The following is a 17,294-nucleotide window of genomic DNA, read 5'->3' as shown; positions in this document are numbered from 1 at the left end:
ACAGGGTTGGGGAAAACTCTGGGCCCTCGTTATATAACTCTGAACTAGAGCCTTGGGAATTTCTTGCTCGGATCAGGTGGTTTATACAAAACTCCCGGACCTATATAATGTCTTAGAACTAGGCTGTGTGTAAATACAATGGATAGATAGGCGGATGTGTGGTTGGTAGTGACAATTTGATTGGCCAATAGTCATTAGCCATACTGTTCATCTAACGTTACCCAGATCACCTCCGTCACAGCACCCAACACGCCATGCAACATGCACCTTACAACTAGGGGGTGACAGAGAGAAAGAGAGAGAGAGAGCGAGAGAGAGAGAGATAGAAGTACAAGCAAAAATGGTTCATTAAATTATCGCAAAAAAAATGTCAAACCATAAATATCAACAAAGAGTGCTAAATAATATTATAATAATTATAATAATAATACATTTGCCAATTAACGGTACAAATATGATCTATTTTTGTCTTTATCAGGAACTCCCATTGTTTGATTAGCACTCTGGAGAACTTAACTCTGTTTCATAGCTTAATTCTTGACACAAATGCATACTGTACTACCACACACACACACACACTCGAACAAACAAACTAACGAACGCACGCACCCACACACACACACACACACCATAAAACAAGATGAATTGAAGCTGGCCTGCTGGTATGCGATCTATAGTTTGGCCAAGAAGTTGCGAGGTCACACAATATCAATTGCCGAAGCGTTCTAGCTTGGGAAACATGCATTTTGCTTCACTATCAAAGATGATCAATGCTATTAGATCTCAGACTATTAAAAAACGTTTAGATTTGTAAAAGCTAATGGACGTCATTCTACTCCGTTCTTGCATTAAATCCTTACATATATCAGGTTGAACACATTCACGCCACTCTACAAGGACTTCATGGCAAAGCCTGGTTGTTTAATGCAGCAGAATGCAGCACTGTTCCTGCCAAAGCCGTGACATACCAGCTTGTTCCTCCTGTACCCTTTTCACACTACCGAGCCAAACAGAGCCGAGCCAAACCAAGCTGTACTGCGCTGGCCTGGTTAGTGGTTACGCATCCACTACAGTTGCTGGAACTCAGCTGGAATGGACAATGTGAAAATAAGATTTGTGAGCCAGCGCAGTATGGTTCAGTATGGTTCAGGATTGTTCAGTTTGGTTCAGTATGGTTCGGGTTGGCTTGATAGTGTGAAGATTGTATTACAGAGGAGGAGGGCAGGAAGCTAGTCGGTTGTACGTACCTCAGGTCAAACTTTAGTTATGCTACGCAGGTGCAATGACTGGGGATGTCCTGGGGATGGGATGGAACATGGAAGTTAGTCTGAGAGGGGGAGGGGATTGAGGGGATTGAGGGAAACAAGGGGGTACAAGGGGGCAAATATTTCCCCCAGTGCAAATCCACATGCAGATAAGGTTTCCAATATCAGAGTTGTTATATACTTTGTTATGGCAGCCATTTTGTAGTACATCTAGTGTTTGGATCGTTGGTAGTGAATGTAAATAAATATGCATGCTCAGGTAGTTGTCAGATACTGTATAGGCTATATACTCCAGTATTGTGCAGCAGATACCTTTGTAGCAATAGAGTTCAATCATATGTGTGCTGTAGTATCACTGAAGTACAATTGTGGTATCACTGTAGTAGTATTACTGTGGTACAGTATCACTGTAGTACAACTGTGGTATCACTGTAGTAGTATTACTGTAGTACAGTATCACTGAAGTATCGTATCACTGTGGTATTAGTATAGCATCACTGTGGTATCACTGTAGTGTTAAATATATGCATATACTGCACATTGTTTTAAACTGCTAAAGTATAGTACATTTTCTTTTAATAGTTTTAAATATCTTAATTTGCATAAATGTTTCTTATTACTTTCCCACTTTTTTGTATTATATATTGTATACAAAGTATTATATATTTGCATTGGCTGATTATTGTTATGTCACATTACGAAGCAACATGTAGATTTGTAATCACCCGAGGCAATATTTGAAACACATTTTTCACATTTATGGATGTATGACAGACAACACAATTGGCACAGTAACCATACATACAGTAGACAATCTGTATGTATTAGACATAGCATGACAAACTGAACCCCGTTTTAAAACACAAACACCTTATCCCCAAAGAACATGGAGTTGATTCATAGGAGACCACGCTGAGGCCTAGACGGCCAGCTCTCTGCTATGTCACATGGACACCATACATGAACACACATGCAGAACACACATTACTTACGATGGGGAGAGGGAGAGGGGCACTATAGATGAATGAATAAACCTACTACATCTCCTCCTGATTGAAGAATCTAATCCAACTGTTCTTTTCCTAATGCATATTGCATGTACCTTGATAGTGGCACATGATGGAGAGAGAGAGAGAGAGAGAGAGAGAGAGAGAGAACAAGAGAGAGAGAGACAGAATGGGGGTGGAAAAGAAAGAGAGGGAGAGAGAGAGAGAGAGAGAGAGGAGGGAGGGCAGAAAAGAGAGACTGGGGGAGAAAGAGAGGGAAAGGGGGAGGGTGGAAGAGAGAGACTGGGGGAGAAAGAGAGAGACTGGGGGAGAAAGAGAGAGAAAGGGGGAGGGTGGAAGAGAGAGACTGGGGGAGAAAGAGAGAGACTGGGGGAGAAAGAGAGAGACTGGGGGAGAAAGAGAGAAACTGGGGGAGAAAGAGAGAAACTGGGGGAGAAAGAGAGAGACTGGGGGAGAAAGAGAGAGACTGGGGGAGAAAGAGAGAAACTGGGGGAGAAAGAGAGAGACTGGGGGAGAAAGAGAGAGACTGGGGGAGAAAGAGAGAGAAAGGGGGAGGGTGGAAGAGAGAGAGGGTAAAAGAGTAAGATGGAGAGGAAGAGAGGGGGGGAGACAGGACAGACAGAGAAATATATATTCTATGGAGGTGAAAAGGGTTAGTTTAGTATTATGGTAATATTGGAGGTAATCTAAGAAACAGGAAACAGTTTGTTGTACTAACACTGCTACAATGAACATAACCCATAGATGTATGTTACACATATATATTCTGTATATACAGAGGATAACCAGAGTATATACAGTAGAAATGATTCCATGTTGGCGTTAATGACCGAGATAGGACAATAAATAACACACACACATACACAAGCATGCACAGACCCACACCCTCCAGGACTCTATGTCACTGTCACAACCAGTAAATCCCAGTCTATTTGTTGACATAATGCGGACTCTTATGTCACTGTCACACGCAGTATATCCCAGTCTATGTGTTGACATAATGCGGACTCTATGTCACTGTCACATGCAGTATATCCCAGTCTATGTGTTGACATAATGCGGACTCTATGTCACTGCCACATGCAGTATATCCCAGTCTATTTGTTGACATAATGCGGACTCTTATGTCACTGTCACACGCAGTATATCCCAGTCTATGTGTTGACATAATGCGGACTCTATGTCACTGTCACATGCAGTATATCCCAGTCTATGTGTTGACATAATGCGGACTCTATGTCACTGTCACATGCAGTATATCCCAGTCTATGTGTTAACATAATGCGGACTCTATGTCACTGTCACATGCAGTATATCCCAGTCTATGTGTTAACATAATATATAATCGTGCCTGCCTGATTTTGCAGACAGTCTTTTCACCTGCTGATTCTAAAAGACATCCTATTGATTTAGATCGAGGGGGGTTGAGCGCATATGGTCATGTACAGCATTGGATTTATTTTTTTGTATTGGCTGTTGTTCAATGGTCAATATTAGCAATATAAGTGCAATATTATCTTTGTCTTTAATCTGCAGTTTTACCATCCCTGCATCACATACCCAGGTATATAGACCTACAGGGATCCTGAGGCAAACCCCAGGCAAAGTCTGCTGCCAATAATCAAAGTCCATTCTAAAAGGCCATTGATTATCAAGACAGCCTGGTTTAAATAACAAAATGGGTGCCATGAGATTGCTAATTAAAATGTGTGTGGGGGAGGGGGGGAGAAAGAGGGGGGGAGGGACAAAGTGTCAAAGAGAAAAAGGGAGGGGAAGAGAGAGAGAGAGAGAGAGGAAGAGAGAGAGAGAGAGAGAGAGGAAGAGAGAGAGAGAGAGAGAGAGAGAGAGAGAGGAAGAGAGAGAGAGAGAGAGAGAGAGAGAGAGAGAGAGAGAGAGAGAGAGAGAACACCATTGTGGAATGGCATCTCCTTCCGTCCATCACTGATTCCGAGTGCAGCACAGAGAGAGTAGCAGCCTAATGGCGGTGGTGCTTTGTGTCTATGGGGGGAAATCAATGGTAGAGGAGATCAACTGGAACAGCGCACATGAGAGAGATGAATTGTACGGACCCCAGATTCTAAACGAACCCACTCCAGTCACATATGGCACCCTATTCCCTATATAGTGCACTACTTTTGACCAGTGCACATAGAGGGTAGTTATCTTCATAGGGAATAGGGTGCCATTTCGGAAGCAACCCTGGACTACTCCAGTGTTTTAAAAGCAGAGCCTGACAGGCTGTAAGTGCCACTCAAGCTGCTCTCGGTGTAAGAGCCCCAGGGGAACACTTTGGTCCTAGATCAGCTCTTACAGGACAAAGGCACTCTGCTCCACTAGGAGTCCTTAGGGAGGGGGATTCACCCTGGTCCCGGATCAGTCTGTCTAGGGTTAATAGGGATAGAGGCCACTTCTGGATTTGATGAGGTCTTTCGACAAATAATACATTATAATTAATAGTACATGAGAATAAAAAGAAAAACACTAAAATGATAAACAAAGACCGTAGAATAAAAAAGTATAATGATACAACGTGAACTCAGTGCATCGTGGGAGCATAGTTTGATGACCACATGTAGCATTATCGGATTTGACTACTTACAACCCATAGTGCAACACATTTTACACATTATTAAAGTGAAAGAATTATGCAAATCATTCATTTTAATAATCTAACCCAGAATGCTTTGCACAAAAGTCCCAGAATGCTCTCTTCCACTGTTTCCTTGGCAACAGTGGGAAATAAGGAGAAAAAGGGAGAGCGAGAGCGAGAGAGAGAGAGAGAGAGAGGAAAAGAAGAGGAGCGGTAAAGACAGAAGGAAAGGAGGTGGGAAAATAAAATATATATATTCCACAGTACATTACAGACAAGAAAATAATAACCACCAATAAACAAATTATACACACATCACATGTACATAAAACACAACACAATATCGACACACACCCTCAAAACACACCAATTACACTATTACACTATACAATATTTATCAGAGGAAAGTATTACAGACAGAGGGAGAGAAAGGCTGCTTCCCAATATGTCCTTTCTCCTGAAGTGTACGCTTGTGCTTTCCCCCAGCGCATTTGAAAAGCATTGGACTTGTGTAACCATTGGATTTGCTCTAGACAGAGTTTCCACCATATGTTTTAGGCATACCAATCTTTTTCTTTTAAGTCCATGAGGGTAGTGAACAAGCGCACACTTCGGGAGTAAGGGCAGATATTGGGACGCAGGGAACAGACGTAAGGTGCCCAACCCTCCAAGCTTTAACCTTTCCTGACCTCTGCACTTTAGCATTTGTCAACAGAGGTCAAAGCTGCACGCGTCGTAAAATAAACCACATTAAAATAAAGCCATAAACCAGCAGAACCACTCCGGGCACAGAAACAATGGAGAAGCGCCAGGAGGAGGAGGAGGAAGAAGGGGAGGTTTAAAGCACTATATCCCACTTTAAAAGCGGAAGGCCGGCAGCCATTTTGGGGCGCCTTTGGAGGATGGCTTTTTTCGCTTTTAGAGTGTGGAGGAAGCTTCTGTTATTATTATTACAGGGCTGTCAGGGGCTCAACACACTCTGTCACCACTAACACCAGTCAGCTAGTCACCACAGACCGTACGGCTACTACCGTCACTTACCTGGAACTGCACGTAGCACTGTGTCTGTCTGATGGTTGGTCTGTCCGTCTGTCCGTCTGTCCGTAAGTCTGTAAGTCTGTAAGTCTGTCTGCTTGTAAATCAGTCTGTCTGCCAGTAAATCTGTCTGCCAGTCTGTCTGCCAGTCTGTCTGCCAGTCTGTCTGCCAGTCTGTCTGCCAGTCTGTCTGCCAGTCTGTCTGCCAGTCTGTCTGCATGTAACACTACGTGTGTGGAGGGGTGCCCAGTGCCGGTAAGCCTTTCAGTCCCAAAGTGTGTACAGTATCTAGACTAGACCTCTACGTTTTGATCTAGCCTGACCTTGTGCTCTCCCACTAAAGGACTGAAGCACACCTTAAAAGCACTAGACTCGGGAACAGTGTTTCAGCACAGCCAAATGCATCCCCCACTCCAGCCACTGACATTCATACGTCTACTGCTGTATAGATTACGATAGCTTGACATCTTGAGTCAATGCCACTCGTATAGGGACATTTGTGGTGGTTGGGGATTAGGGAGCAGGCATAGATATGATCCAGAGTCAGTCTTGGTTTAGGGTTGTAAAGGAGAATGGAGAGGATTTAGGTCCAATGGACTGACCCTGGACCAGCACAGAGGGCCTGGGCTCCCCCCTGGTACTGTGATGAAACAATGTTCTGGTCACCTCAGAGTGGAGGTCAGTTCCAGAAAAGAGTGAGAAGTAACCAGCTTTCACTTCAAGAAATGAACCAGTACACACCAGTGGCCTTTACTCTGCTACTAGTTTATATAGACAAACATGTTCACACTGATTTGGTCCAATCATCTGGATTTAAATGAGTCACCGTTTTTTTTTCTTTCTCCAATTGTGTGTGGATTATACAGTACCTTGGATTTGTGTATTGTTTGTGTGACTGTTTGTACACTGCTAAACAGGACAGTTGTACAGGTGTCTCTGAGTAAGGAGAGAGGAGACCGTACCAGAGGAAAGAGCCACAGGAGCGAGAGGAGGACACGGCAACACAAAACCAAAAACCAAAACAACGGGAGCACAAAGGAAAACGCAGGACACAACAACCCGACAGACGGACGGACACAGACTGGGGAGAGGACAGCGACAGACAGACAAGTGTAACACAGAGCAACAAGAGCCGACATACAAACGCATGACACGACACAACCTGAGGAGGGAGACAACAACAACAGACACGTCAGAAGACATGGCCCCCCTCACAACCCCACCCCCACCCCTCTCCATGGTGGTCCTAACACACACACACACACGCACAGCAGAGAACAGAGGGCTAGCATTGCAGCCGACACAAACACACAGATATACACACAAACCTTCGCACGCATACAGCGCTAGCCGACGGACAGAGGGACATCCACAGCCAAACACACGCACTGTAGCTCATTCACACACACACACACACACACACACACACACACACACACACACACACACACACACACACACACACACACACACACACACACACACTCCCATTCAGAATCTTGTGTTATGTTGGTAGCGTTGCGTAGTGGCTTAATTGGTCTAATGGGTCATGAAGGGTTCAGTTTACGGTGTGTAACAGGGCTCGAAGACGGGGAGTCGAGGGGAAGGCTACAAGTACATGTGGTGGGAAATCCTGTGTGTTGTGTGTGCGGAGGAGTAGAGTTCTGAGACGGTGAATTTGAGTGGAGGCTGGAGCTGAGATTGCAGACGAGGTCTCGGGGAAGGAAGGAAGGATGGAGGGAGGGAGGGAGGAGATGAGGAGGGGGAGGTGGGGAGGTGGCCATCATATCGCTCACATCACATTACATAACGCCATTTAGCCTCCCATCGCACAATTAAGCCCAGCGCCCCCTCTCTATCTTCCTCTCTCTCTCTCATCCTCTCTTTCTCCCTCTATTGGATCCAATGAGTCATGTAGGTCGAATTGACCCCATTCGCTCAGGGCACCTTATCTCCCCCCTCAGTGGAAAACGGTTGTGGCGTTTTGGTGGCGAGAGAGAGAAAAGAGAAGGTCGAGTGAGAGAGAAAGAGAGAGAAAGAGAGAGAGAATAGAGAGAGTGGGGGAGAGAGAGGGACAGAGGACTACACTGGTCTGCAGGGACTGAGAGGGGGGTTTGGGGTCATCCAGAGAGCAGAAAAGGAGGTTAAAGGTTGTGCGTCTGTCTGTCCGTGTGTGTGTGTGTGTGTGTGTGTGTGTGTGTGTGTGTGTGTGTGTGTGTGTGTGTGTGTGTGTCTGTAATGTAAGGTTAAGTGCAGAAGTTGAACTGAATGAAATTGACCAAAGGCTAAGCCATAGTTGTGGCGAACTGTGTTAAATGTGGGGAGATGTAAACACATACATTTCCAAACATACATTGATGTACAGTGCCCTCCAGAATTATTCTCACCCTCGGGAAATATGACGAAAAAAAGACAGTGGACAAAAATGTCATTGTTGTTTATCAGCTTGATCTTGAACTCAAAATATCATATGACTCTGACCTTTAATTAAGTTATAATTGTAAAAAAAAAAATATATATATATATAAATAATAATAATTGGCACCCCGAGAAATTCTTATGAACAAAATGTAATTCATGTATGTTTCGATTAATATTTTACTTTTTTAACTTCATCGGACTATTTGGGAAGTCTTAAGTGGTCCATCAATGACTTCCTGTTTCACTGGGGTATAAATATGAGGTGACACACTGGCTAAACTCCCTTAGTCATCCATCAACATGGGAAAGGCCAGAGAACACACAAATGAAATGAGATTAAAGGTTGTTGACCTTCACAAATCAGGCAATGGCTATAAAAAAAAAGATAGCCACGAGCCTGAAAATACTCCAAGGGAATCACAGTTTTGAGACTTGCCAAAGACGGTTACATCTTGGGGCCACCAACTCTCCAAAACTACAATTAAACACCCCCTCCATGCCAACAAGTTATTTGGAAGGGTTGCCACCTCTGCTGTCACCGAACCCCAAACGCAAGCGCCTTGCTAAATGCCATTGGAACTTTGATTGGAACCAGGTTCTATGCTAAATGCCATTGGAACTTGGATTGGAACCAGGTTCTATGCTAAATGCCATTGGAACTTGGATTGGAACCAGGTTCTATGGTCTGATGAGACTAAAATAGAGGTTTTGGCCAACAAACACCAGAGGTGGTTTTGGCGTAAGAAGAGCCATGGTCATGCAGAAAATAACCTAATTCCCATTGTGAAGTACGGTGGTGGATCTGTGGTGTTGTGGGGATGTTTTACTTCCAAAGGCCTTGGGAGCCTTGTTAGGATTCAAGGCAATCATGGACTCCATCAAGCACCAGGAGATTTTAGGCCAAAATTTGTCTGCCTCTACCAGGAGGCTAAAACTGGGTCATCCAAGCAGGACAATGATCCCAAGCATACCTCTGAATCCATACTAATATGGTTCACTGACCATAGAATCAAGCTTTTGAAATGGCCACCCCAGTCCCCTGACCTAAACCCCATTGAAAACCTGTGTGGTGAGCTGAAGAGGAGAGTCCACAAGCGAGGACCAAGGACTCTGAAGGATCGGGAGAGTTTCTGTATGGGAGGAATGGTCTCAAATCCCTCCCTATGTGTTCTCCCACCTCATCAAACATCATAGGAGGCGACTCAGAGCTTTTATCTTGGCAAAGGGCCCAAAGCCCAAAGCACTAAATGCAGGGGTGCCAATAATTGTGACGTGCATGTTTTTCAATAAAAAATGTATTTCTTGATGACAAATGTTTTTCTATGAATAATTTTAACTCAATTAAAGGTCAGATTCATATGATATTTTGAGTGTAAGATCAAGCTGATAAATAACAATTATCACTGTTTTCACTGACTTTTCTTGTTCCAACAGTGTTGTTCTAGGGTGTCAATAATTCAGGAGGGCACTGTATGCACACACACACAAACACACACGCGCACCCACACACATGCACGAACACACACACATACGCACATGCACCCACACACACGCGCACCCACACACACGCGCACCCACACACACGCGCACCCACACACACGCGCACCCACACACACGCGCACCCACACACACACACACACACACACACACACATTTACCCTCCCAACCTACACTTAGGACCATATTCCACCATGAAAATGTTGAACCAAACCTTAAAGCTTTACTGTAACAAGCAATTAACTGTCATGCATTCTTAAACATACAACCTTTCAAGAGTGTGTGTGTGGGGGCGGGGGGGGGATACCATGTTACTTCGTGTGTGCGTTTGTGTGCTTTGATGTGGTTTGTGTGTGTTTGTGTGTGCATGTGCGTGTGCGTGTGTGTGTGTGGATGCACACTTGCCATGTTACTGTGTTTTTGCTCATTGTGCTTTCAACCAAACTTCTGTATGTGTCTTTTGTGTTACCTCTGTATTGCTATGGTTTGATCCAGGAGGAGGCGGAGTTTGCATTGAGGTCCTGCTGTAGCAGAGGCCCCTCCGGCTTGAACCACTCCTCTCCTGGGGGGGATGCCGGGCTGGCCGCTGCAGCGTCTGGTGTTTGTTGTGAGGGGAGTGTTGGAGTGGGGTTTGTAGAGGAGTGTATTTGGGATCGGGGACGCCAGGGGCAGGCCGGGCGGGGAGGGGTTCGTTTTAGGTTGAGGTTGAGGTGGCGGTTCAAAATGGCGGGTGGAAGGGGTTGGATTGTTGGAGGTAGAACCATGGGGATGTCAGGTGAAAGAAGAAGCAGGTGAGTGGTACAAGGTAAATGAAAAAGAGCATGCATGTCCATTGAGAAAGCGTGGAGGGGAGGAGGAGAGGGGAGAGGAGGATGAATGGATGGGTGGAGCGATAGTAAGCCGACAGGGTATGGAGAGGAGAGAGAGACAAAGAGGAAGAAAGCATGACCAATAAATGAGAGGCAGAATGAGAGCCACAATATAGATATATCCATAGATAGATAGAGAGATACACTACATGACCAAAAGTATGTGGACACCTGATCCTCGCCCTTATGGGCATTAATATGGAGTTAGTCTCCCCCTTTGCTGCCATAACAGCCTTCACTATTCTGGGAAGGCTTTCCACTAGATGTTGGAACATTGCTGTGGGGACTTGCTTCCATTCAGCCACAAGAGCACTAGTGAGGTCGAGCACTGATGCTGGCCGATTATGCCTGGGTCGCAGCTGGCGTTCCAATTCATCTCAAAGGTGTTCGATGGGGTTGAGGTCAGGGCTCTCTGCAGGCCAGTTAAGTTCTTCCACAACGATCTCGACAAACCATTTCTGTATGGACCTCGCTTTGTGCACAGGGGCATTGTCATGCTGAAACAGGAAAGGGCATTCCCCAAACAGTTGCCACAAAATTGGAAGTGCAGAATCCTCTAGAATGTCACTGTATGCTGTAGCATTAAGATTTCCCTTCACTGAAACTAAGGGGCCTAGCCCAAACCATGAAAAACAGCCCCAGACCATGATTCCTCCTCCACCAAACTTTACAGTTGGCACTAAGCATTAGGGCAGGTAGCGTTCTCTGCCAGATGGTGAAGCGTGATTCATCAGTCAAGAGAACGCGTTTCCACTGCTCCAGAGTCCAATGGGTTTACACCACTCCAGCCGACACTTGGCATTGGCATGGTGATCTTAGGTTTGTGTGCGGCTGCTCGGCCATGGAAACCCATTTCATGAAACTCCAGATGAACAGTTCTTGTGCTGACGTTGCTTCCAGAGGAAGTTTGGAACTTCGTAGTGAGTGTTGCAACTGAAGACAGATGATTTTTACGTGCTGTGCTCTGAGCTTGTGTGGCCTACCACTTCACGGCTGAGCCGTTGTTGCTCCTAGACGTTTCCACTTCACAATAACAGCACTTACAGTTGACTGGGGCAGCTCTAGCAGGGCAGAAATTTCACGAACTGACTTGTTGGAAAGGTGGCATCCTATGACGGTTCCACGTTGAAAGTCACTGAGCTCTTCAGTAAGGCCATTCTACTGCCAATGTTTGTCTATGGAGATTACATGACTGTGTGCTCGATTTTATACACCTGTCAGCAATGGGTGTGGCTTAAATAGCCAAATCCACTCATTTGAAGGGGTGTCCACATACTTTTGTGTATAGATAGATAGATAGATAGATAGATAGATAGGATAGGACAGAATAGGATAGACAGCATGACCACAGGCAGTAGAAGACAGATTGACAGCCAGATGCAGTGTGATAGCTATTCAGTCAGCGACCGTACTGTACAGATCTGTGAAAATGTGCATTAAAGCTGAAGAAAGAAGAAAAGAAAAACGAGCCTAAACCGGTGGGTTGAAATAGAGTATGTGTAAAAGTGCCCGTGTGTCGAAAGGCGATATGGTTCATGATAGAGTAATAATATATGCCATTTAGCAGATTTTTTTATCCAAAGTGACATGCCGTCATGTGTGCATTCATTTTGCGTATGGGAGGTGGAACCCACTACACTGGCGATGCAAGCCGCCGAGCTCAACCATCCGAGCTACAACGGACCACTATTGATATCTACTGATATTGTATTGATATGTACCAAACTCTGGCAATAATACCTACATGTTATTTTACAACCCCAGCGTCCAAAACGGGAATGGAAAGCACCGCAGCACATTTAGATGTACAGTAGTAGACGTGGGGTGCCAATGGAATTGAATACAGCATGTGGGAACTGGGACAACAAAATATCAATCCATTGATATTTCACTCATGCCATAATGTGGCATAGCCCAGTTCATATAGGAAGGTTTGGAGAGTGAGACAGCTCAAAACAGCATGTGGATATTGTGGGTGGGGTCTGTGACTGTCAGTCAAAATGATTGGTTATGAGGAATATGAGGAGGGGGAGAGGTTAGGGGAGAGGAGAGGAGGTAGGGAACTACCTGGAGTTTCCGTAGTGTGTGTGTGTGTGTGTGTGTGTGTGTGTGTGTGTGTGTGTGTGTGCGTATGTATGTGGGAATTGTGTGTGGGAATTGTAAGCCAAATTCCTCCAAGAGCTACACTTGATTACGTTTGCCTGGTACGATGGAACCAATAGAATAGTTCCAAAAGCAAACCCAAAGCTGAATCAAACGCACCTCAAATACTGTTGAGTTTAATTAAAGTATTTGACCTAAGGTACTTGAACCAGCTCTGAAGTGTATAGTTCTGTACGTGTGTGTGTGTGTGTGTTTGTGTGTGTGTGTATGTGCCATATGTGTATGGGAGTGTCATGAGCACACAGTGAGTGTTGAGCTGCTGAGTGTCGAGCTACTGAACCCTTGGGTATGGCGGAGCGCTGCCCCTGACTCTGACCCCGGCTCTGACCCCGGCCCTGACCCTGAGCCTGACCCGGGCGTACCTTTCCTCACGTTGCCGTCTGTAGCACGGAACTCTCCAGTACTGAGGAGGAAGCAGGCGCGGTCATGGGGATAACGCTCACGGCTCCCGCCGGTTCCCAGACCCCCAGCAGCAGGACTCCTCTCCTCCCCAAGCACCATGTCTATGGTGGGGCAGTCCTCGTTAGCCAGGGCTGCGTTGGCAGCGTCGCCATTCTGCTTGGAATCTGGAGGGGAGAGGGGTAGGGGGAAGAAGAGAGGGGAGAGAGGGGAAGGAGGAGAAAGATAGGGGAGGGATGGGTTGGAGGGAGGGGGAAGACAAGGAGGCATGTAAGAAGAGGTAAGGAGAGTCGACAGAGAAGGGTGAGGAGGTGGGAGAGGGGGAGAAATAAGTACGGTGGAAGAAAGAGAAGGTGGATAGGTGGGGTGTAAGGAATGGGGGGGAAGGAGAAGGGTGGGAGAGAGAAAAAGGAGAGGTAAAAGGATGGAGAGGAGGAAGAGAATGTGGAGGGCAAGAGAGAGAGATGAAGTGAAGAGGAGGTAGGAGGAGGAGAAGTGGAGAAGGAAGAATGTGTAAGAAGAGGGGGATAAATGGAGAGGCGAGAAGGCAGAGAAAGAAACAAGTAGCAGGAAAAGGGGGGATGGGGAAAGGTATGGCAGTTAGGTTTAAGGTGAGATAATAAGAACAAGGAGGTAGAGAAGGACAGGAACGAAGAAGGAGACAGAGAGCAGGGCGATGTGTGAGAACGAGAGAGGGGGAGGAAGACACAAGGGCAAAATGAATAGAAGAGGAGAGGATGAGATTGTTAAAAGCGAGAGTGCGGGTTGTACATGGTGAAGACAGTGAGGCGAGAAGAAGGAAAGGAGGCAAAGAGGGGGGAGAAAAGAACATTAGTGTCCTGTGATGTGACCAAAACACTGCAGTGGAGGAGAGGAGGCAGGAGCCCAGCCTCACCAGGTCCACACACACACGCATGCACGCACACACTGAGCTGAGCATCATTACATTAACACACACACTGCAAAAGAGAGAGGGCGGGACAGCGAGAGAAAGAGAGAAAGGGGGAGGAAGAGAGAGGGAGGGGGAACAGAGATACTATAGAGTGTAGATATGCACATACATGCGCACTCGTACGCACAAACACACAGTACACACACACACAGTTAACACACACGCAGTACACACACACACACACACACACACACACACACGGTGAGATGCTGCGGGGTAACTTGTGCTTATAGCTTCCGACACAGCTGTCAAATCTAATTTGACGTGAGTTACTGCTCAACAATTTACAGAAATAACCCAGAGGGCCAAACCTCACAACGACACACAGAGAGACAGCGAGGGGGGGGATTGTAGGGGGCAGAGAGACTGAGAGAAAGGAACAGAGATTGCAGAGAGTAAAGAGAGCAGGAGAGAGAGGGAGTGTGAGAGAAAGAGAGAGAGACATTCAGTAAATAGCATATTACAGAGAAAGGGAAAGTGGTGAGAGAGGGAGAGAGGTGTGTGTATATGTGAGCGTGTACAGTATATGTCATTGAGCGTGTGTGTGTGAGCGTGCGTGCGTGCAGATGCCTGTGAGCATGTGTGTGTGTGTGTGTTCAAACAGGCGCATAACACGATGCTGTAGCAACACCTGGTAGTGGAGCCAGGGGGCGTCGGAACATTAAGAGGTCAAAGATTCATTAAAGTAAGAGGCTTCGGGAAGATCACTCACTCTACCAACTACAAAACCGAAGTACGAAGATCACTATACAGTCTGCCCCTCCTTCCCTCTTTGTACCTCCCTCCCTCTTTGCCCCTCTTCACCACCTTCTCTCCCCTTGACTACCGCGTCTTACCTTCCTCCATCTCATGTCCAAATAGCTACACAGTTTGAACACTGTGATATTCTGGATGAATCTGTAAATATCTGTTTAATTTACCTGTTTATACCTGCATTATTTATCAAAAGGACACAGTTGACAGCATATTAGAAAAAAGAAAAGGCCATCTTTAATCTTCCTTGATGCCGTTGTTTTTGAGTGCGGGTTTAGTACTTCTGACTCCAAACAACACTAAAGCAACATGTCAGGCTATATTGTTCATTGTAAATATGCTATTGGCACTGACCCCTGGAACTGACCCTGTATATAGCTTACTTACTTTCTCGTGTTCTCATTTCTATTCGTTCATCTTCAGCTGTTGTCGAACACACGTGGGTGTGAAAAGACGATTCTCTCTCTGTGTGCAGAGAATTCTACTCTGAGAAAAAAAAAGCCAAAGTCACTGTGACATCAGGCATTTCATGTATAATGGATTTTTGAAATTTCACAAAGTATAAAAAACGGATTTTTTTTCCCACATAATCAAAAAGACCTACTATTTAGGACGGCCTTAGACTTCAGACTGGTTTCCCAGACACAGATTAAGCTTAGCCCTAGACTATTTGTTTTTATTGAACCTTTATTTAACCAGGTCAGAAGCATTGAGGTTAAAAAAACTATTTTGCGAGGGCGACCTGGCAAGAAGGCGAAACAGGGAAATAGCAGCGTGTACGTAGAATATTGCGGAAAATACTAAATAAACACACAAAGACAGAGTCGCAAGTTAAAGATACAATTGACGATTAGAAACAACTGCAGTTGTCACAAACAGTGTTGTCGATCAGAGCCTTAAAAACAGGCAAGGACACTAACTTCCCTAACTTGAATATCTTTTGAAGCATGTTCCAGGATGAAGGGGCATTATGGGAAAAATATCCGTTTCCCCATCTCTTCTCAGTTCTAGCCTTAGGAACAGACAAGGACAGCAGTGACAGTGAACGAAGACTGTATTGAGTGGCTGACCTGGTCAGTAAGGAACATAGATACAAAGGGAGTTGTCCCATCAATGCATTGTACACAAAAGTGCAGCAGTGCTTTAGCCTCCTGGTGGAGAGAGTGGTCCATTGCACCACAGCATACAGATCACATTGAGTGATCCAGCATTTGCACAAAACCTTAAAGCACCATGATACACAGTGTCCAGAGTTGAAGGTACTTGCTGAGGTCTGCATATAGACAATGTCACCATAATCCAGCACTGATAAAAAAAAAAGTGCTTTGAACAAGAACCTTTCGAAATAACGGCAGTGGTTAGAGAGTTGGGTCGGTAACCGAAAGGTTGCTGGGTCGAATCTCCGAGCTGACAAGGTACAAATCTGTCGTTCTGAACAAGGCAGTTAACTCACTGTTCACCAGTAGGCCGTCATTGTAAATAAGAATTTGTTCTTAACTGACTTGCCTAGTTAAATAAAGGTTACATTTAAAAATACAGTGCCTTGCGAAAGTATTCAGCCCCCTTGAACTTTGCGACCTTTTGCCACATTTCAGGCTTCAAACATAAAGATATAAAACTGTATTTTTTTGTGAAGAATCAACAACAAGTGGGACACAATCATGAAATGGAACGACATTTATTGGATATTTCAAACTTTTTTAACAAATCAAAAACTGAAAAATTGGGCATGCAAAATTATTCAGCCCCCTTAAGTTAATACTTTGTAGCGCCACCTTTTGCTGCGATTACAGCTGTAAGTCGCTTGGGGTATGTCTCTATCAGTTTTGCACATCGAGAGACTGACATTTTTTCCCATTCCTCCTTGCAAAACAGCTCGAGCTCAGTGAGGTTGGATGGAGAGCATTTGTGAACAGCAGTATTCAGTTCTTTCCACAGATTCTCGATTGGATTCAGGTCTGGACTTTGACTTGGCCATTTGACTTGGCCATTTCCACTTTAATTTGGAGTGTGACTCCAAATCCAGACCTCCATGGGTTGATCAATTTGATGATACTTTTGTGTGATTTTGTTGTCAGCACATTCAACTATGTAAAGAAAAAAGTATTTAATAAAAATATTTCATTCATTCAGATCTATGATGTGTTATTTTAGTGTTCCCTTAATTTTTTTGAGCAGTGTATATATAAAAGAGAGAGAGAGAGCGGGAGAGAGCGAGTTCGTTGAAGTTGGAAGTTCACATACACCTTAGCCAAATACATTTAAACTCAGTTTTTCACAATTCCTGACATTTAATCCTAGTAAAAATTCACTGTCTTAGGTCAGTTAGGATCACCACTTTAT

General features: G+C 45.0%; 1 protein-coding gene across 3 annotated transcripts in view; it reads right to left on the bottom strand.

Moving 5' to 3' along the window:
- The window catches only part of kcnc3a (potassium voltage-gated channel subfamily C member 3a), a 101,296-nt gene that overhangs the window by 23,039 nt on the left and 60,963 nt on the right, over nucleotides 1–17,294 (bottom strand). For 2 of the 3 annotated variants that reach the window (XM_090193002.1, XM_021624413.3), the window contains exon 3: nucleotides 13,210–13,413. In XM_090193002.1, coding sequence (XP_090049128.1) covers nucleotides 13,210–13,413 — 204 coding nt within the window. Of the gene's footprint in view, nucleotides 1–10,263; nucleotides 10,411–13,209; nucleotides 13,414–17,294 lie in introns of those variants that run through there. The other variant, XM_021624411.3, reaches the window with a different exon arrangement.

This window comes from Oncorhynchus mykiss, chromosome 12 (genome assembly GCF_057628025.1).
Source record: "Oncorhynchus mykiss isolate SJ-2025 chromosome 12, ASM5762802v1, whole genome shotgun sequence".
In the NCBI taxonomy this organism is placed as follows: domain Eukaryota; kingdom Metazoa; phylum Chordata; class Actinopteri; order Salmoniformes; family Salmonidae; genus Oncorhynchus; species Oncorhynchus mykiss.
This window is presented reverse-complemented; position numbering and strand designations above follow the sequence as displayed.